The sequence below is a fragment of the Centruroides vittatus genome, unplaced genomic scaffold, assembly GCF_030686945.1.
Source record: "Centruroides vittatus isolate TY-2023 unplaced genomic scaffold, ASM3068694v2 contig_717, whole genome shotgun sequence".
Taxonomy (NCBI): domain Eukaryota; kingdom Metazoa; phylum Arthropoda; class Arachnida; order Scorpiones; family Buthidae; genus Centruroides; species Centruroides vittatus.
The window spans coordinates 3,911,416-3,934,773 of record NW_027122456.1 but is presented as its reverse complement, the minus strand read 5'-3'; the positions used below and the strand labels follow the sequence as shown (position 1 = coordinate 3,934,773).

General features: G+C 28.1%; 2 protein-coding genes across 2 annotated transcripts in view; both read right to left on the bottom strand.

The window, feature by feature from the left end:
- The window catches only part of LOC136980709 (kinesin-like protein KIF14), a 43,041-nt gene extending 42,569 nt beyond the window's left edge, over positions 1-472 (bottom strand). Inside the window, exon 1 of the mRNA XM_067276898.1 lies at positions 405-472. The gene's annotated coding sequence lies outside the window, so the exon portion shown is untranslated. The remainder of the gene's footprint in view (positions 1-404) is intronic.
- LOC136980712 (kinesin-like protein KIF14) lies at positions 472-22,771 on the bottom strand. Its single transcript, XM_067276904.1, has 10 exons — positions 22,600-22,771; positions 17,601-18,258; positions 14,639-14,807; positions 14,286-14,537; positions 12,619-12,703; positions 10,965-11,060; positions 8,586-8,669; positions 8,393-8,500; positions 4,812-4,928; positions 472-828 (listed from the first exon to the last, which is right to left on the bottom strand). The coding sequence occupies exons 2-10, from the start codon at positions 18,238-18,240 to the stop codon at positions 541-543; spliced, it is 1,839 nt and encodes a 612-aa protein (XP_067133005.1). The 5' UTR covers positions 18,241-18,258; positions 22,600-22,771; the 3' UTR covers positions 472-540.
- Between the last annotated feature and the right edge of the window lie 587 nt (positions 22,772-23,358).

The following is a 23,358-nucleotide window of genomic DNA, read 5'->3' as shown; positions in this document are numbered from 1 at the left end:
GATGTCAATAAAGAAAAAAATATAAAACAATAACTTCCTTCCATAAAACAAATTGAAATGAAAAATATTTTTTAATTATGTAGATATAGATATTTAGAAGTAAATATTAAACAAGAAAATTATATATAATTTTAATAAATTTGGAAGTAGTATTGCTTCCAAAGAAGAATTTTATTCTAGATTCTTGTATATAGTCATGAGAATATTTTTGTAACTTAAATAAATCCACTATGTAACACACAACAAATAATTGGTTATAACAAGATATATATATATGTGTGTGTGTGTGTGTGTGTGTGAAATAAATTAATTATTCATATATTTTGCAAATCATTTTTCAAAATATAAGCTAAGTAAATAAGCATTTTGCAATAAAATTTAAATATCAATAAAAAATGTAATACCTTTAATGAGACGAGCCTTAGGATCATCATTAATTCTGACTATATTAACAATTTTACTTGTTTGTCTAGCAAATTTGCATATGAATTAAAGAAATTCTTATATAATATAATAAAGTATAAAAATTTTAATGAATTCTTAAAAGTTAAAAAAAAAAAAAAAAAAAAAAGGATATCTTAAAGTACTGAGAGTTTCTTCAATATGAGTATTGCATGGACTCACTGTAGCCAACATAGCTGTTCGTGAATTTCCTCCAAGACTATCTTTCAATAGCCATGTTAGTGTACTTTCTCTGTAAGGTACAAATACATGTTTTCGTGCAGCTAAATTAGAACAAACTTCATTATTTTGAGAACTTCCTCGTTCAACTAAATGTGCAATCACTTTTCCCAAAGTTAACAGAGATTTATTAATATTCACTCCTTCCTGTAACGATAAAAATTAATCAATTCATACAGATAATGAATTAAACAACTATTTAATATAATAATCTTTAAAATAATCAAAAATAGTATTTAAATAAATAAAACAGATGACCAATACTGAAAATTAAATCAGTATCCTTTTTTTATGTCCGTAAATATATTATAATAAAAGTATTGATGATAGAATTCTTGGAATATAAATTTTGCTTAATTTATTTGTGCAATTTTCAATGATTTTGTGATATTAATGAATAAAAAAGCAAAATAAAAAAATGCTTAAAAACAAAAGGTAATAATTTTTTTCCAATTAATTTACACTTTTCCATCATCTGAGAAAGCTGATATATATGTTACAAAGAATGTTGCCATTATAGAAGTTGCACTAAAAGGAATAGCTGTTTATAAAGTTAAACCTTTTTAAATGACCTTTTGTTGATTCATGGTTTTCTGATAAAACTGTCAATGAAAACAGTATTAAAATTTCAAATGGTTGTCTTCAGAATTCAATCTTCCCATTTCAAACAAAGAAAAAAGAACATACAAATTGTATTATTATTTAGTATATACTTTAACAAATTAATTTTGTGCCAATGATTAAGAAACAGTATATTAATATAAAAGTTTTTCTTTTGAATCATTATAATTTTTTACAATGAATATCATATAATTTTATATGGTATACTTTATATCCAGATATTATGTAAGGATAAATAACAGCTTTGAAGATAAAATATATGATATGCATATTGTAAATCTGAATTAAACTTACTCAATATTGTCTCAAATTTCTTGATTTAATAACTTTGCAAATTAACTACATAAAAAAAATCATCAGTTTTAATGCACTATTTAAACTGTAGGCTCAATCATCTTTTATAAAGCAATATCCATCTCTAACTAATTTGAGCTTTCTTTCATAGTTCCAGATGTATGAAATATAAAAGTCACCAGTTTGTAAACCATTGGAACATTAAAGTTATAAAAAAATATATAAAGAATTAAAAATTTTCTCCTACACATGCAGGTATTATAAACATCACATCTTTAAAAATGTACATAGCCAAAGAATTAAGTTTTTTTTATTAGACTAATATCTTTTCAATGTTAACTCAAAAATATAGTTAAAGAAATAAGTCAAAAATATTTATATTTATTTTGACTCCTAATTAACTGACTTTTTGTTTATGCTTAAAAATGTTATTTTGTTTGTGTATCCATTAATCATTTTAAAAGTAATTCACAGACTATTTTTTGCAGTGTTAAAGAAGATTCCTTAGAATTTCATGTGATTTTACTATTTGTTATATTTTTTCAATATTACCATATATTTCCACAGATAAGACAACCTTCAGATAAGACGAGGTATAAATTTTCAGCAAAGTTTTATAGTTTTAGCATATATCTGTCCTATAAGACGACTCCCAAACTATCAATGGCCTATGAATTTAGTTAAGATCAGCGATCATCATCTGGATAATAATACTGTATAACATATATGGAATTATGTCCTATTCGTAATTTCTCAAATGAACAAATTTTATTTTCTGCCTTGCTATTGTTGCAAATGTTCACACTGATTTGGGCATTTAGGTAATGACCTTGACTATTCATAAAAACGTCTATTTTGTGGATATGACCTACTCTCTACAAGTAAATAATTACGGTTTGTCCATTTTTTTTATAATGGTTTTAATTTATATAAATTTCAATTTAACTTTTTTGTATCTGTCCTGTAAGATGACCCTGGATTTTGGAAGCCTTTTTTTTATGATTCAACTATCGTCTTATCCATGGAAATATATGGTAATTAATTTTTTTAGTGGTTAAAATGATATGCATTACATTTTTAAATCAGCTTTTTCCCGGCTAAGGCAGTATTGTCTGCTGTGCTTGGTGGTTTGTCCTGATACATACACTTCTACAAAATGGATGTCGTCGCATTATATTCCTCTGTACCTCACTTTGACGTGGTCATGCATGCAAAGACCTTACTTATTAAAGAGGGCTTCACTGCACAGCAAGTTTTGGAGATTCATGAAGCTTTACTTTTTATCACTGAAAACAATTACTTTCGCTTCAATGGGAAAATAAACCTATAAAAACAGGGGATTCCAATGGGTTCGCCTCTGTCTGCAATATTAGTGGAATTGGCCATGAGGCATGTTGAACACAGGGTCTTTAGATTCCCCCTTACAATAACTTAGCTGTTGGCGTATTTGAGGTATGTGGACAACATTCTTTTGGCATGGAAGGACATGGAGGACTTTCTTCTAGTGTTAGAACATTTCCTTGCGAATGTATTCCCCTATATCAATTTCACCTGAAAGAAAAAAAAAATATTGAGGGAAAAAAATTGCATTTTTAGATCTGGACATCTCCAAATCCCAGAGAGGTTTGGTATTCTCCATGTTCCACAAGTTTGGTAATAATCTCTGCCATAACAGTACATTAACACAGCCATAGCTCTATTAATTAGAAGGGCCTTTTTATTACCTTCTACACAAGCCTTTACCAACTCTGAGCTGGATGCCATCCACTCAGCAGTGTGTGCAGCAGGATATGGCCCTTCCAAGTATAACCATATCCTAAACATAGTTAAAAGGTCCCTTTACCCTGCTACTACCTTACTCAACCCAAAGGAGTGGACAGTAGTCCGTCCTTCTCTACCATTTTGTGGCTGCCTCACAGCCTGCATCTGCCATATATTTAGGCAAAATGCATTGCTTTTACCCACTGCCCTGCACCCAAGTCTGAGGAGGCTTATGTAATGACAGGGATGCGGTTTCGATCCTAGAAAAGTCGGGCGTATATTCTATTCCATTAGAAAACCCGCAATATAGGGGTTGAGGTACAAATCCACAATATAGGGGCAACCACCAGAATGCTCTCTAGCCACATTTCTAAGCACCAACATCCTGTCGTGGTGAGGTGGTGTGATACTGAGCTGTCCAGGATGGTATTGCAACACCAACACACCCCGCTTTGGGATTGGGTGGCAATGCTAAGGTGCTGTGATGAAGGGGCCTCATGTATGTTTGGGAGGCCCTTTTCACGTGTTGCTGTCGCCTGGCAACTCCCCACCTGCATTTGCCCAGAATTTGGATTAGTCTATACAAGCGATTAAAACACCAATATTAACTCCATTCTTACAACCTCTGCCTACTCTACATATTAAGGTGTGTGCGCCTCATTGTCATGATTTTAAATTTAAGTTTTCTTGTTCTAAATGTTGTTATGTTCCAAGTGGCTAATGCTGTTCTTATTTCAATTTAAAATTTGTTTGAAATTGGTACAATTCTGTTTCTGCCTGAGGACGACGCCTATTACTGCATCGAAAGCACTTGCAAGAAAATAAAACTTTCCTTAACACCTTTTTTTGTGTGAATTTTCTCTTGAGTCAGTACAATTATTGGCAATTATTGGCATAACATCCATCACATGTGTGCGAGTTATCTTACAAGATGGAATAGAACATCCAATTTCTAGTACTCATGTTGAATCTGGAAAAGATGTGGCATAAGTTGCATGATCAACTGGTTTTTCTATTGAAATGCAGATGGCACAATGTAATTCTCAAGTGCATCACCATCAACTACAATGCTTTTCCTTTTTAAATAAGTTTTTTATTTGACAAAAACTGCCTTTGCTAATAATAAAATGCTTCTTTTTTCCCCCAAATATATAACAGGTATAAAATAGGTCTTGATATTTCTAAGGGCAATAAAAATAAATAATAATAATAATTATTATTATTATTACTGTTAATATAAACCATAGATAAATCTCACAATTAAATGCATCATTTATAATGCATAATTATTCTGAGAAAGAAAAAATTCTAAAATTATTGTAATTGATGATTGTTTAGTACATTTGAATTTAGTATAAAAATTGTAAAATTTATTTTCAAATATTTAAATCAGATTAAAGAACAGGGATATATTTATCATTGATATTACATTAAATTATAATTAAGTACATTACCTTGAGTCTTTCTTCAGATGTTTCAGATTTAGCAATTCTTTCACTTCCAGCTAAATCTACTAAATTTATATGGCTAGTAGTTTCACGTGTATGACATTCACCATCTATTGTTTCATTCTACTCAAAGAAATAAATCAGAAATAAAATTATTTAAAAAAATAAAATTCATCAGAAAATATTACATAAATTATATATTAAATAGACTGATAGTAAACATCAATACTGTTTTAATGTTTAACATTTCAGGAAATGCATTATATTCTCTATGAATCTACAATTTGGAACAATGCTATTTGAGATATTTTATTCTAATAATAGAACATAAAAAAGAATTTACAGTTAAAATTATGCTCAATTAAAAATTCCAGAAATAATAAATCTATATTCAAATTGAACAGAACTCACTTATTTGAAGAAATCAGAACCTGTACATTTAGGTTAATGTTTATAAAACTATTTATACTTTATTTTCAGATCATCATACATTCAAGTATTTGAATATTCTAGCTTGACTGGAATTATGTAAATTCTATGTAAAACCTAATTTATGTACATGTAAGATTGCAATGTAAGCAATAAAATCATAGATGAAAAACTTTTTAAAAACTATTTATACTTTAATGGGAAGCTTGGAGTTACTTACAAGTTTTCGATCAATTTTCCAATATTTTTGAATGTCTTAAAACTTTTAACTTGCAAATTACTTTCAAGATGGATCAGTCAATCTTGTTTTAGATTTAACTTTCATTCAAGAAAATAGTTATTCAGTTATAGGTATTCCTAAAGATTGAAGCATGCTTCATTTCTTAACTAAATTTGTGTAAATTTGTAATAAAGAGCTATCTAGAAATTTTTGCCTTAGAAGTTCATTGTTCCAAAATTCAATTAATTGGGCTGCAATTTGAAAAAATTGTAAACCTATAAATTCCCACTGTAGCTTCCTTAATCTTGAGAATGGTGTTAGAGAGATGAACATCAAGACCCCATATGGAAAGTTTAGGGGCAGGAGGGCCCAATGAACTATATATATATATATCAGGGGTGGCCAACAAGTCGATCGCCAAGCCAATTTTGGTCGATCGCTAGCGATGTCTTGACTTAATGTATTATATTTGTAACCGAACGCAACTGTATGCATGCAGTTATGACTCGACTCAAAGCAGTGAGTGCACTTCGTACTGAAAAAGTGTATAAACATAGTATGTATTTCACACTTCCCCCTCCCCACTTAGACTATGCCTATGACAACAAGTCGATCGCGACACATTTTTACGATAAAAAGTAGATCTTATGTGCACAAAAGTTGGCCACCCCTGATATATATGAACTTCTGTTCTAGAACAAAAGTCACATGAATTTAATTCAAAAATTTTCCCAAATGGAGTTAAATAGATGACCTGCATGACTGTTGTTAACAGGAAAAGTATGATGTACAGGGGAAAGACACTACAAATTTTCAATGGAGAACATATTTTAAATTAAATAAATTAAAAATATGATAAAAATTGCAGTCTGGTACTGTAACAGTGTCACAATTCCAGGCTGCAATTTGATAATGATGGAACAAGCAATAAATAATTGCTTGTTCCATCTAATGTTCCTTTCATGCTAGCCCAAGATATGTATTAAACAATTTCATAAAAGCATCTTTCATTTTAAAATCATTGCATTTTAAACTAAATTTTCCATCAAATGGCCATTAACTCATCAATATAGAAAATATATTCAGATCCTTTGTAATTGACTAATGTAACTCCTAAATTTCATCTCCAAATCTGAATTTTACTTTGAAAAAATTTGAGGTAAACACAAAGTTTAACTGCTTTCCTGTTAGAATTTCAAATTCAGATTCCTAAGTGTAATGTAATTTCATTGAGAAATATAAGATTATAAATCACTGCTCTACGGCTCTGGGAAATTCTGCTTTCATTAACAAAGTCACAAATTTCTTTAAGGCTGTAAAATTGTTGAAATATCTTTCATTTATTAACCAATGAATTTTACAATAATAGTCTATAATACAGTACCTCTGTATTCAACAAACTCTCCAAGAAATTCTTTAAATTGTAAATAGTTGTGTTTTCACAATTTTATAAAATTTTTGCTTAAAACAGCTTCATAAACATTTCCAATGTAACAAACTTGACATAAAATCCTCCTGATGAATTATGCAGTAAAATGTGATAAATTCTTTCTCTGTTAAAGTGAGAGAAGTTAATTTGAATTTTATTTTAAAAAATAAGTAAACCTAACACCTAACCATCATATTGCTCATCTATTGTCCCATTTATAAGAATATCAAGAAAGAAGTCAAACTTTTATTATGCTTTTACTTCTTCAAAAATATCACTTATCATCTACTAGTATCTTTTATTGTTTGAAGGAAAGCATTTCTTCTGTAACATTAAAAGGATCACAAATTTTGTGTATGAAATGGCCAGTTGAACTAAATCTGGCACATCAAATCAAAATTTATCCTGATTAATAAAAAGTACCAATTTGTAACATTGTTTATTGCCAGATCATCAAACCAGAGCATTTTATAATTACCAGAGCAAATTACCCAGAGCATTTTATAATTTTATCAAGTTACCAAATTCTTATAATTTTATTGTAGAAATATAATTTTAAATCTAAAATTACATTACTTTTTACTTTAAATATTCCAAAATATTAATTTAGAGTACATGTAAGAAATGAAGAATTAATTTCAATACAAAATAATTAAATTTATTATCACAAACCTCTAAGAATCTTTTGGTGTCCAGGTTTTTGTTTTATAAATGTAAACAATTAAATTTATGTATTACAATTAATAGGTATTAATAGGTATTATACATTTCTTTACAAGTTAGTACACTTGGCAAACAAAAATCTCTGTCTTTTTTTCTTAATTCGTAAACCAACTAAGTGATTCTGAATTAAGAAAAAAATGACAGAATAAGTTAATAATCCAAATCCCAATAAAATAATTAAAACAAAAATTTAAAACACAGGACTAGAGTTCTGGACACAAAACTACTAGAAACTGTTCCACACAAGTTTTGAGACAGTTTCAATTGTTAACACATTCTTCATTTTGTACTTTTATAAATACAGTTTTTCACTGAAAAACTGTACATTTTCATTCAGTTCAAATGAACTTGAACTGAATGAAAATGTACTACAATGATCATTGATATATGTGAACTTGTAATCTCAATATTTGGTTACAAGTGCCATGAATGTTTAGGCCAAAAATTCAATTGTACTATTGACTAACAATATTTTTTTGTATACTGGTAACATAAATTGTTCATTCACAGATGCTATAATGCCAACTGCATTATTATTCAATTAATAAACCTATTGTTTCCTACAGTATTATTCATATTACTGATCACTGTTCCCATTCTTACCAGACTGTTGTCTTTGTATCACAATATAGCTTTAAAATATTTTGATAACTGGTAAGTGTAAAATAATCAATAACATAATAAACAATTACTAATACAATATATTGATATATAAAATATGCATTAAAATTAAATAATGAAAATATGCTAAAATTAAACAGAGAATCTAAAAATTATTAAAATTACCTTAATTTGTATTAAGTTAATCGTAAATATGGAATGAGATCTGCTGCTTCTATCATTCATTCCTGTTATAGCTGTAGCTCGATATTTATTTCCTAAATTTATCCAATCCTGGCATAATTAAAATTATCAATAATTAAAAATTAAATGAAATTGTTTAGCTGCATAAATTATAATTATCATTAAAAACACATACCAATAAATCATTATAAGATGTAACTACATAACTTGTTAAATCTTGTATATATGGTCCTGTAGTTGGATGTTCTCTTACTTTTAACTAACAAAGGAAAAAAATTAATTCACTCATTTCTACTAATATAGAAATATTTAAATACCGTACAAAAACAAACAGTATAAAAAATCTTTCCCAAGAAGAAAACAACAGTATGAAATAATAAATTATTTTTTGAAACACATTTGGATTTTTTTTTAATTGTAAAGCAATTTGCTCTATTTATGCCTCTACATTAATTTTAAAATTTGTAAAAAAATATTCTATAAAAGATAATTTATTAGATAATTAAAAATATTAATAATGGCTATTGATGAAGCAATTCACTCTATGACCATCTTTTATACTCAGTTGGTGATAAGCCATCATAATAAATTGATTTGATTAGTGAAGTATATATTTACTTTTTTTTTTTTTATCATAAGTGAAATTCTTCTTTTCTGAAAATTAACTTATGTAATATAATATTAAAACTGTTTTTAATTACACATAATCCATTGAATTAAGTTATATCTAATATAATTATTACAATATATTCTAACTGTTTTGGAAGTTAAATCTGTATTGTAAAATACATTTTTGGACTTATTATTACCATATTTTTGTGGAATGACTGGCATGCCACATAAAAACAGAGGAAACCGGCATGCTAGAAACCCCAGGATTACTGGCATGCCTGCTAAACTGTGATTAATATATAAAAATAACCAAATCTAACAAAACAAGTTGTTAATTAAACATTAAAGAAAACACTCTTCCCAAAACACAAAATAACAACATTGTAATTTGCAGACTTAAAATCAGGAAGAGAAATCATTTACAAGACAATAAAACAATAACTTATTGACATTAGTAATAATAGTAGTCAGTCAGTGTGGGCTACATTGACCATCTATCCTGACCTTAAAAATAAATCTCCCTTTCAAATTTTACACAAATGCTAAATCTAAGCCAAGATAATTTACAGCAAGTTTCTTAAATTTTATATGTTTATTTTTGCATTTTCAAATAGAACAACAATAAAATACACAAAAAAAAAACAAAGCACTTTTGGAATTCCAATTTACATCATTAAAAAGAAGACAAAATGAAGAAATTAAACATATAATCAGTTTTTGATGTAATGCTGACAGTTTCAAAGTTTTAGAATAAAAACTCATTTGTTTTTATGTAATGTAACTCGTTTATTTTTTGTAATATGCCCTCTAGAGAGGGATGTATAACCTCATTTAAACTGGCATTCCAGTCATTCACAAAAATACAGTATAACATTTACCATATTTTATGGCATGTAAAACATGAATTTAGCACTAGAAGTAAGCATTAGGCACCATTTTTTATTAAATTAAATAATTATAATTAAATTAATATTTATTAAATACTTTAAAAAATTCTGGAACTAAATAATTGGCCCAAGTGGGACTTGAAACAGCAACTTCCGTTTACCATGCAGTTGTGTTGCAAGTACTGGACTCCATCCAATCTTAGCATATAAATTTAGATATAACCATACTGGTCCTGCTTTGAACCAATTCTTTTCTTCCAGAACCTTCTAAATTATTAAAATATTAATTTAATCATAATTATTAAATTTATCAAGAGATGGTGCCTAATGCTTATTCCTAGACCAAATTACTTAACATTTATTTATAGTAGTAACATAAATACAGTAGAGCATCGTTTATCCGAAAGCCGGTCAACCGAAAGCTTTCCAGTCAGACTTTGTCGTGCTGAATCGAACGTTTTTGATACTAGATTTACTTCTAAAGTATAATTTTTTTGTTTTTATATTTTTCAATATATTTATTTTGTTTCTACAAAATAAAGAAATAATTTTTAATGATACAATAGCCTCGATTATTATTATAAAAATTTTCATTAGGCTTAAAATCAATGAAAATTCAACACAAAGCGACACACAACGAAGAAAAATTTCAACATCAGATAGGTTAATATATTTTTTCGTACATAATCGGTTATATGAAAAATCAGTTATCCGAACAACCCCAGTCCCCAACTGATTCGGATAAACGATGCTCTACTGTATAGCTCAATATAATCTGGCAATTTTTTGGTTTTAAACAAATAATTGAATTTATGGATGTTTATATTTGTAATTTTATGAAAGTTATATTTTGTCAAATTCTTGCAGATTTGCTTCATAATCTTTTAAATGTTCATTTTACTGTTATAGTTCTGAATTAGAATTTTTAAACCTTTTTTTGTTTTAATTTTTCAATTAAATATAAAGAATTTAAGAGAGTTCAATATTTTAATAAACTTCTCTATCATTACAGCATATAATTCAACTAAACAACATTCTAATTAAAAAAAACTTACTTGAACTTTATTATTTTCAGTATTGGAAGGCATCAGAAGATCATATATCTTTTCATTATAAATTTCAAAATAACTCATTTCTACCACATATTTTGTCTATAATAGATAAGCAACAATCTTAGTCATTATAATTCAAATATCTATAAATTTCTTTATAGCAAAAACTTGAATAACTAAAATTTTTTTAGACTCTTTTCTTTGCCAATCTTTTAAAATGAATTTTAAAAAATAATAATTTCAATTAAATTGGCATTATTCATAGAAAACACCAATTAAACTTTTAAAATTAATATCAAAATACCATAATTTCCTGCAAATTATTTAATCTATGGATTTTGTGTATTTAAAAGTCAATTTGAACAAGTACAGGTTATGTGATAAAAGTTATCTGCTGATCGTGCTGAATCGAACGTTTTTGATACTAGATTTACTTCTACAGTATAATTTTCATGTTTTTATATTCTTCAATATATTTATTTTGTTTGTACAAAATAAAAAAATAATTTTTAACGATACAATAGCCTCGATTATTATTATGAAAATTTTCATTAGGCTTAAAATCAACGAAAATTCAACACGAAGCGACACGCAACGGAGAAAAATTTGAACATCGGACAGATTAATATATTTTTTCGTACATAATTGACAATCGGAACAAATCACTAATCTGAACAATCCCAGTCCCCAATTGATTCCGATTTTCGGTTCTCTACTGTACTTGTATCTTGAAAGCTGATAATTTCTGAAAATTCTTTTTCTCTACATAATCATTCATGGAGAACTATTTAGAAGCTATGTAGATTTGATCACATTTATTCACTTTACAGTGAATAACGAAGTAATTGACTCTTCAAAAAAATGTCAGTTTAATTTTTTTTAGTTTATTTTGACATTTATTACTACTATTATTAGATAAATAAAACAGAAATAAAGTGAAACTAAAAAAACTTCATCATGCAATAGACATTTTGTATTTTCAACACAATGCAGTGGTTCCATCTCAAATATTTTATAATTACATTTAAATAAATTGTTAACATAAATAAAAGAAAACAGGAAAAAAAAATGTTTAAGATGATACTTTCTAAACTGTATAACAATTAAGCATCATGTGTTCAATGTCCATTTTGGAGAAATAGGGTTTATAGTGATTGGAGTTATATGAAAGTTTTGTATCCATTCTAGCAGGTTTTTGAAGGATATAAACTATGTGGATCATTTGCAAGAAATTATAATATCTATGTTTAATCTATTTGAGAGTTTGAGTCTATGAGTTAAATGCATAAACTTAGACATGTAACAAAAACTAATTTTTAAACTATTTATAGATTATTAAAAACACCAAAAACCAGACATTCCAGCAGAACATAATTTAATATAAGAAAAATTAATGTTTTTGAAAATTTTAAGTTGTTATCTTCAGGTTGATAAATGGAATGTGGAAAATAAAACAAGATATTTAAAAAAACTAATCTAGTGGAATTCTATTGGCTGTAACAAACATGTAATTGATGATGTAATTTATAAATTAATTATTGTATTAACATAGATATGGATTCATTCAAACTTTCAAACATTTACAATAAAATTATTTACAGTAAAATTTTTATAATCTTCATATATAAAAAATTCTTAAGCAAATCAACCCGAATACCTTATTTTCTGCTCTTGATGTACAAGAAAATAGCTGTTTACAAAATCTTGGAATTATACCTGGATTCTCTGCAGTGCCCATCATACTAAATCAAGATTTAAAAGAATAAATGAATTTAAAATTAAGAAACAAAATATTTAAATAAAATTTCCAAGAGTATTAAATTTAAACATTTTAAAAACTATACCATTAACTTATTATTACAAAATGATTTTTTAAATTACTTTGCTTAAATGAATTTGCATTAAATAAAGAAAATTATTTTATTGTTGTTGTTAACAAAATTAATGATTTACATTGCTCATTGTTAATAAAATGTCAAAAGCATACAACAGTTTACATGTAACTATGCAAGAAAACTTATTTTTATAAAAATTCTCTCAAGAGTTTTGTAAAGTACAATAAAAAATATTAATCATTGTAATTAGATTTCATCTTTGATTTATTGGATTAATAGTAAATCTGTAAATTTTTTTATAAAATTAGTTATGAAATTATAAAATTGTAAGTCTGCATGTACTTTTAAATGTTTAAACATAATATAAGATATCATCATCATATGTAAAGATAGATTAATTCAAAAATCACCAAACTTAAAACTACAAAAATTTTGTAGTCTTAAGTATGCAAAGTTCCTTTTCAAAAAGAAACATTAACATTACAGTTGTTTATTCAATTTTGTATATTTTTGTATTAATATGCTTATATACATAGCTATAATAGAATAAAAATTATACAAATGAATATTTTTTATTCTATTATATTTGAATCATATTAGATTCAAATCAATGTTATAAGAAATTTCTTTTTTAATCCTAATGAATTCAAAATGTATATGAATTATTATTTCCTTGGTTTGTGACTATTTTTTGCAATTTATTCATAAGAATGTTAACTTGTTTATAATATAAGCAAATTGCTTTGCTTGCTCACTCTACAGGCTCATTTTCCCAATTAAAAAATTTCAAGATAATTCACTGATTATTTTTTCATTGTTTCTATTTTTCCCCTGACCCAATCCACTGCTTGTTTCACCTCATAGTCTTTATTCACTTGTTCTGAATATAGATTGTTCATAACAAAAATTTCATGAGAAGTCATTGATTCCCAGTGCTGCCATTTCTATTGTTTTTTTCTTTTTTTCCATCACAAGAAAAAGAAAAAAAACAATAGAAATGGCAGTGCTGGGAATTAATGACCTCTCATGAAAATTCATATACAGTAGAGAGTCGTTAATCGGAATCAATTGGGGACTGGGGTTGTTCAGATTAGTGATTTGTTTCGATTACCAATTATGTACGAAAAAATACATTAACCTATCCAATATTGAAATTTTTCTCCATTGCTTGTTGCTTTGTGTTAAATTTTCGTTGATTTTAAGCCTAACGAAAATTTTTATAATAATAATCGAGGCTATTGTATCGTTAAAAATTATTTCTTCATTTTGTACAAACAAAATAAATATATTGAAGAATATAAAAACATGAAAATTATACTTTAGAAGTAAATCTAGTATCAAAAACGTTTGATTCAGCACGACTCCGACTGAAAATCGTTCCGATTACCGGGGTTCAGATTAACGACACTCTACTATATATATAGAATAGATTTTTGAAATAATTAATAACTTATAATCAGAAGTTGTAAGTAAAAAATTATGTTCTTACCTGTAACTTTTTCCTGATCCAGTCTGTCCATATGCAAAAAGACATATGTTATAACCTTCAAGAGCATGATCTAATAATGGTACCGCTATTTTATTATATGTGAATTCTTGATCATCACACTCAGTATTAGAACTATTTGGTGAAATGCAACTGTCAAAGGAAAAATGATATGCATTTCCAGCTTCAGTTCTCACTGTAATAGAATTGTCTTCTACTGATATAATGTTATATATATCTGTTAATAATGATTCTCTGAAATAATAATAATTATAATAAATCAAAATAGAAAATTAAATTCTGAAATATTAGATTTTGAAATTATTAGTATTAAATTTAAATTAAAACAAAGTTACCTATTTGTGAAAGGTCTTACTCTAACATAAACAGAAACTGCACTATTTAATTGTGTGCTTTTAAATTTATTCTCAAAATGCCCTCTTTTCGATAAACTGGGTGAATTTTCATTTAAATTAGGAAATTTCTGTTTATTTTTTACTGGAGAGATTTGCTTCAAAGTATTTTCTGTAGAAAGAGAAAAAATATATATGCATACATATACATACAGACACTAACAAAAAGTATACAATATAGATATAATATAAAATTTTTTTTTACTGTAACAAAAAAAAAATACTTAAAAATAAATATATAAATAAAAAGACTTAAGAGTGTAATGTATTGTTTATAGACAACATAAATATTTAATTTACTTGAAAATGTTTCTTTCTTTAAAATAAGTCAAATCATCATATTTAATGGATAACAAATATCTTCAACTATGTTGACATACCTCAACTTAAAAAGCAAAAATGTCTCACAACAGTAAAATTTTATTTATCAAACAAACACAAATAACTTATTTTGAAAGTTTTCAAAAGCTTCAGTCTCAAATTTACTAAAAATATTAAACAAGAAATGAATCAGCTTTTTTCATGTATAGTATATTCTCCTAGAGATTGTTTAGTTGTTGATGTTTTGCTTAAGAACAACTTTAAAAATTTATTTCCCTTACCTGTCAAAATCAAAGAGGCAGCAGCGTATTATTAATCTTCCCTGTATCACTTTGTGTAATTAAAATCTTTGAATATTGGGACTCCATTATAGCTGTTAATAATCAATTGGAGATCTGAAATGTTATTTCAATTTATGCTCCTCACCCTAAAAGAATGAGTATTTTTCTAACCTTACAGCATTTTCTATGCTACCTTGAACCTATACATAACCAGAGACTTATTCTTTGCAGAAATTTTAATCTATCCAATGTTTACTGGACTACTCTGGTCCAAGTTTTTGTAATTTGGATCCTGGAGCCTTTTTTTTAAAATAAAATATATTATTTTTTAAACTTTTCCCAAGAGATTTTATCTCCTCCTCATGGCAATTCTTATCTTGATCTGGTATTTTTTAATAAATGCTCCATAACTGCCTTCCTTACCATAGGTTTTTTCTCTGATCAAAAATTATGATGATATAATGATTACATTTAGTCATAAAAATAATGGATACAATGATAATTTACAATATAATATGTTAATGAAATAAACACAAAATACACAAGTGTTTTTTTAATATATATTGAAGCAATGTCCAAACTTTTCAATTGGTAGACCAAATTGTTCATACGTAGGCAGGCCACAAATATTTTGTATATTCAAAATATACTAAAGGTAGGCCTATTTCTTTCACTTAAAACTCTAATGATGTGTTACATACGTTTGCAGGCTGGATTTACCTCAAACTGTAGTTTGGGCATCATTTCTATATTATTGTATGGTATTAAAATTAGTGAAGTGAACAGTAAATAGTAATATACAAGAGTTGTAATTGAAAATAAGCAATTGGTCATTTCCTCACGCCCCAGAAAGGCCATCATCCCACAATTTGAAAACAACAGATATAATAGTTACAAATAAGATCTTAAAGGGTCACCATGTTAAACCATAATTTATTCTAAATTCCAAGACATAGCATCCCTCATAATAATCTATTTTTTCTTTATTGAGACAGTAATACAGAATGTTCACAAACATTTTTCATTGTCTCAGATATTTTTTGCAAGTATTTCATACATATTTAATGTTAATGAATGCAAAAAATTTGACATTAAAATTTTGTACTACATATTTATTCAAAGTGGCATTTCAAAATGTCAATTAACTTGACTAAATCAACTTTAACTAAATCAATATGTTGAAGATTTCCTGCATCCTGGAGTATCAAATATTCATCCATGATTTAATTCTTTACATAAAAATAAATGCACACATCCATATCATTAGTATGCAAATTTGCTTTTGTTTTTAATAAATGTATATAATTACATATTTAATAATATGTAAATAAATCATCAGTAAAGTCTGTTTCACAATCACCCCTCATGATCTGAAAAAAGGCAAATGCAGAATCCACATTATAATCACAAGGTTTCCTCTTTGGCAATCATTTCACAATCATGTAAAATCATAAAGATCAGCTTCCACAACTGGTCTTCAGATAGATTTTCAACTTCAAGCTGTGCTTGAAATCGAGGGGATTTGTAAGCATACCAGCAAATTGGAAGACAGTAAAATCATGAGCTGTCCTCCAATTGGCTCTAACTGTAATGGATGGCAACTATTCCCTCTATCAATTTTAATCACTAGGAACACCTTTAAGGAATCTACTAATTAACTGTGAAGCAGAAACAGAAAGTAAAAACCACATGCATATCTTGTGGACAATTCTGTCAAACAAAATTTTCAATTCAAATAATTCAGTTTTATAATAATAATTTAAATAATTTTCAATAAAAATAAGTCTAATTATTTCAAATGTTGAAGCTGTAACCAATAAACCCAGTTAATAAATGGTTTTGATTGTTCAGAAAATGTACAATTAAGGTATTTCTTTCAATTTTTACCCACTCATCCCATGTTGCAAGATAATATGCCCAGCCTTCAAATAAACTCCAGGAAATAATGTTTCAAAAATAAACCCCCAGATTTAATCGAGAAAATACAGATTTATTTAATCGAGATCTAAATAAAATTTTTGTCATCTAGAAATTAATTTACTGTTTCTGGACTTTAGAAATTTTTAATCACCATTTAATCAATCTGACTGAAAATGTTTTTCAAATGTTGCTTTACTAATCATATTCAATATAAATATATTGAATATAAATATAATTTCAATATATAACTTACATGTCAAATATAACTTCAATATAAATATATTGAATATGGTTAATAAAGCATTTAATGTATGTAATTGTCATAGAAATTTAAAAACATACTAAGATCAAAACTTATTTAATATAAAAAAATATATGTATACCTTGAGTTGAATTATTCAATTTTATTTTATCACAAATTGTATTACTTCTGATTTCTGCAGATTCTGGAGTTGATCGTAAATTAGGAGAATTGTCAATTACTAAATTCTTTTTTATAAGCCGAGGCGAATGTACAGGCTTAGATTTTACATTTGTATCATATTTGTTTTGAAAAGTTTCTTGTTTACCAGATTTATCCTGTCCAGATATTTTTGTCTTTGTTGGTAAAGTACAGTGCTTACTTTTTATTTCTTCATTACTAATCTTAGCAATACTTTTGTTATTTCTAGTTGGGGTATAAGTCCGTTGAGAACTGCTAGTGCAACAAATGGACTTTTGCTCAACATTGGTTTTCTTTCCTGAAGATTGCTTGGGTGTCAATTGATCATTTAATGCATCTTTCCTATCTTCTTGATGAATACTAGTTTTGTGTATTTTTCCAGTACTGTTTGGTCTCGGAGATGTTCCAATCATGTGTTCTTTTTTGGATTTAGATGCCATAAGTGATTTTGTTACAACTGAAGTACTGTCTTTTTTCTCATTAGCATTTACTAAATGTGCATTGTTAATAGAAACATTTTTTGTTGTTGTTCTATTAGATATATTTCTTTCCAAATTTGATGTTGCTTTGTTACTGGACATGCTGCTTTATTTAAAATTCTGAAATATAAAACAATTAAATAAATATAAAAATCTTTAAAAGATTTCCAAATATGTAAAAAAAATCAAAATACATGTTTATAATTTCAAAAGAAACAAAAACTCCAAAGTTTAAAAACAATTAATTGTTTTATTGAATTTTATGTCAAAAACATAATGTGTAACTTCAAATATTATTCCTAGAACTACTTTTAAATTTAATGTAAGTTTTACAAACAACTAGAGAGAAGAGGACCAAGAGCAATCTGCTAAAAAGGAGGTACTTCTGCAGAAGAATTTTATAGGAAATTGACCCCTATTTAAATGTTAAACACACAAAGAAAACTCCATGTGCCTAGCCCATTGGCCAAGCACAAACCCCCACTCAAATACTAATGTTCAACGACTATCCACTTGGCCACTGGTAAGCCCAGAAAAAAAAGTGATAAAACAATATTTTATGTTCAGTGTTATAGCAACTAATTTGCTTTTTAATGCAACCTAAATTTTCTATGCCAGTACTTCAACATACTACATAACATAAGTAAAACTTGATACCATATTCAAATATCATAAAAGTAATCGTTAAGTTAAAATAACCAAAATATTTAGTCTCTTAGAAACTAACTTGTGATTTATGATAGTGAGAAATGGATATGATAGAAGAGGCACAGGAGTTACATCACTGTATGTCTAATAAAATATTTGAGAGAAGTGCATGGAGTGATTAGAAAGGATTGTGTGAGGAATGAACATATCATGGAAGAATAGGCCTATAGTGTGAAAGAGAATGCCATATAAAAGGTGAGTAACTCTGCTTTATGATGTTTTGATTATGCTGAGAAAATGAATGAGAAATTACTGAAAAGAGTATACTTGGAAATGGAAGGAAGCCAAGAAAGAGAATGACCAAGGAAATCATGGCTGGAGCAACTGGATGAGCATTTGAAAAAGCAAAATATTAGAAACATGAGTGATATGAAAAAGTGTGCTAGGAGAGAGGTGGCAAAAACTGGAGGAATTTGATAAATGGATGAGTGTATGTGTGATCTCTCTTGCCTGATGCCTAACTCTTGTGACAACATGTATGTACTGAAACTAGCTCGAATGCAATTCACAAAATAGAATACAAAATTTGACATTTAGATTCATTCACATTTGAATTTTAGAATACAATTTATTCTGTTTTTCAATTGTATGAAACATGGAGGATACTTAATGTAAATGCTGAAAAGTTTTGAGATTATGAGATAAAATGTCCAAGTCTTCATAACAATGTAATTTTACCCTATGAGAATGCTCAACTATAAACAACACAGTAAATTTAGAACTTGTTACGAAGTTCTGTTAGAAAACTAAACCATTTCCAAACAGTTTAGATTTATTGAATTTTCATCAGTTTCCACCCTTAAAAAAGCATTTGGTAAGATATCATTTCATCTGCAAAAAAAACAAAAATGTAGTAAATAATATGGATGGTGGAATCAAGATATATATTGAGAAATGTACAAACTTATCATATTTTATGAAAAGTCCCTGAACTGCCAAAGAAACCATGCTGAAAACTAGTATAAGGATTGACCGACTGAAGTGAACATGCATCATATTTCATCATGCAGAGTAGCAATTCATGGTCCACCTTACAGATGGGTAAGCTCAATGTAGGTGAAGCACAGGCTGCATAAGTACAGGTATACCTCAGGTTACGTCATTTCGAGTTAAGTTGTTCTTGATTACACATCGTTTGTCTACATATACGTATATATGTGGTACGATCCAAAAGTTCGGGGAATGCCAGTAATCTATGACAACAAAAGCATGTATTTGAAGTTACAGCGTATGAAATGGATTCTACCAAACCATTTCTACGTGTTCAGGTTAATTTCACCCATGTCATGTGTTTAAACCGCAAGCGCTGCTGTTTTTTTCTGGAGATAGTTACCTTTGTCCTGTGACGTAATCAAAGTGGAGTTTCAAGAACAACCTCCAACATTTTGACTTCACCGTGACCTTTCAACGTAGAATCACCGTACACCTTTCTTAGCAATTTTAATATCTCCATAGGTGTTTTACCTAAACGCTGACAAAATTTAATGTTGGAGGTTGTTCTTGAAACTCCACTTTGATTACGTCGCAGGACAAAGGTAACTATCTCCGGAAAAAAACAGCAGCACTTGCAGTTTAATCACATGCCAAGGGTGAAATTAACCTGAACACGTAGAAATGATTTGGTAGAATCCATTTCATACGCTGTAACTTCAAATACATGCTTTTGTTGTCGTAGATTACTGCATTCCCCAAGCTTTTGGATCGTACCACGTATACTGTATGTCTATGTATATATGACAAAATAAAATAATGAATAAATCATTTTATTCAACTTTACATCTGCCCGCCACAAATATTGAAGTCATAATATCACTAGGAAAGCGTTAGAAGCACATAAAATCATGTTACTATACAATAAATAAGAATAAAATTATATAAAATCATATTAAAATATGTACATGTACATTTACAGTAAATGTTAATACTGTACATTATAAATCCTAAAGAACAAAATATTTAAACATCTGTGACTTTGTATTGTCATCTTATTTAGCAGTCTTTATTGGTAAATTTAACGTAAATTAGTTTATTTTCTACTATCGCAAAATAATTTTAATAACTGTGTTTGTTATTTAATCTTACAAAATAATTTTATTTTATAATGTCTTAGAGCAAACGACATTAACAAATAAAGAGTTTGCAATGTACTGTAAACATCGCCAAATTGTAAACATGTATATGTACAGTACAAGTATGTACTGTACATGTATTCGTAAATTTTAGATAAATTTTAGTTTTAATATAGTACAGAAAAAAGTAATTTGTAAGCTTAAAATAGATTCTTATTAACCATACATTATTAAAAATGTATTAATAAATAAAATACAGAACTGGGAATGGTTATTTGTGGTTTAGCCTAGTGACAAGTAAATTCGACTTAAGTCGCCTCTCCTGGAACCAATTACCGGACATAAGGAGAGGCTCATACCTGTATTGGCAGGAATGGGTTTATCTCCAGTAATTGGCAGAGTAATGTTAAGTTAGTAACAATGGAAGCATCCAGAATTGAACAATGGGCAGTAGTTCAGTTTTTAGTGGCTGAAGAGAATAGGAGTGCCAACATCAATAGACAAACGAAGCACATTTATGGTAAATATTGTTTAGGAAGAACAGCCATGTATAATTGGTGCAAGAGTTACAGAGAAGGATGCAAATTCAGGATAAACTGAGACCAGATCAGACATACAATGTAATCTCTGTTGTATCAATCGCCACTGTGAACGACATAATCATAAGTGACAGATGAGTTATAAATTGCATATAGTCACATATAGGCCTGACCTGTTGCCATGTGACTTTCACATTTTCAGACCTTTCAAGAAAACTTTTCAAGGGCAAAGATTATGTTAGACAATGAGGTGAAGATAGGACAAAAGAATTTTTTTACCAGCAGCCATCAGAATTCTATGCAAAAGGTAGCCTATCAATCTGCTTGAGAAATGCTAGGATATTTAACTAAACAAACATGGAAATTTCTTTTAGAATAAATGTTTGCCAGTTCTGACATGTTTATTTTATTATTATTTTAATTTAGTTTAAAAAAAATTTCTAGTTTGTATAGAGTCGATTCACTTTAGAATTGAACCCATATAACAACAAAGTAATAACCATTAACAAAGAATGATAAAGCAGCTGCTTTAAGACGCTGACAAAAATGAACCATGCAATAGTTCTAAAACATTTCACTTGAAAAAATTTTAGGGATGCAATAGTAGTAAAACAGACTAGAACTCAGAGTATACATAACTTCAAATGGAATAATGTATAAATAATAAACATATGGTTTTCACTTATTAACTGTTTTCAGATATGAAAAGCATAGTTAAATACTGTATTTTTAGCAGGAATCATTACCATAAACTTAAAGAACTAATGATGATATTTTATAAGGATTATAAGTTTGTAATCCTTGTAAAAAATTGCTATTAAATATGCAAACGTTTACTTCTTCAGTTTATAAAGTATAAAAGACACGTTAAAAAATCTGGAAGTAAATCTGTCCTCCGAATAATATTACACGTTGTAGATATCATTATATTAATTACTCATCTTATTAGTTTTTCATTTAATTGGCAAAATGTATCTTAAATTAAGAAGACCACAGTACATTTTAATTCTGACATCACTAATTAATCGGTAGAGGAGTCATCAAAATGAGAAACTCTACAACTTATCTGTCAATAGATTTCCTTCATTTATGAAAAACATCATAAAAATTACATTTATACAAATATCTAAGTGAGGCATATTTACCTGCGGCAGAAATTAGATCGAGGTGTTATCCGAGGCAGAAAGAAATTGGAAGAGAATGTTGGAGGAAAGAGAATCGGAAACAATTCTCTTTAAAAAAGTAAATCATTCTTCGTAAATCAAAACTAACATACGATATCAGCCGTTGAAATTTGGCGGTCGACTAGACTCGAGCGACCTCTAATTTCGAAAATTTATTTTTATTCACAAGTATATGCAGAAAATGAATAGCAAAATTTAAATTCAAATGAAATTTAATGAATCGAAAATTTCGCAAATGCAAATTCATTTATTTTATGAAATTTTCATTTATTGACAATTCTGGAAAAAAAATTATGGATTCTTACGATGCAATGGTTTTTTTTGTTTTGCTTTTTTCGGCCTGTGGGTACTAAGAGGGTCTCTTTTAAAAAACCCATTATGGGTTCGGCCAGGCCCACAATGGGCGATCGGGTGGTGAAGGACGGGGCCGACATATTCGGTCGAATTACTCCCGAAAAATTCCTGATTTTTCGACCCGTTCAGATTTGATACCGAGTTCCTCAGAGCGGTAGGCTGCAATCTTGACCGCTCGGTCGTCTACGATGCGATATTATTTAACTAAGAACCGTGTTCTATAAAGCATAATGTTTGCTAAATCAAGGAAGAGTCATTCTAACCAGGTTTTGACTCTTCCTGCGTCTAGAATTCTATGTATTTTTAACTATTTTAGTCGCATTTTCTGTACTAACATGTAAGACCTACTAGAGATGTCGTCTTTTC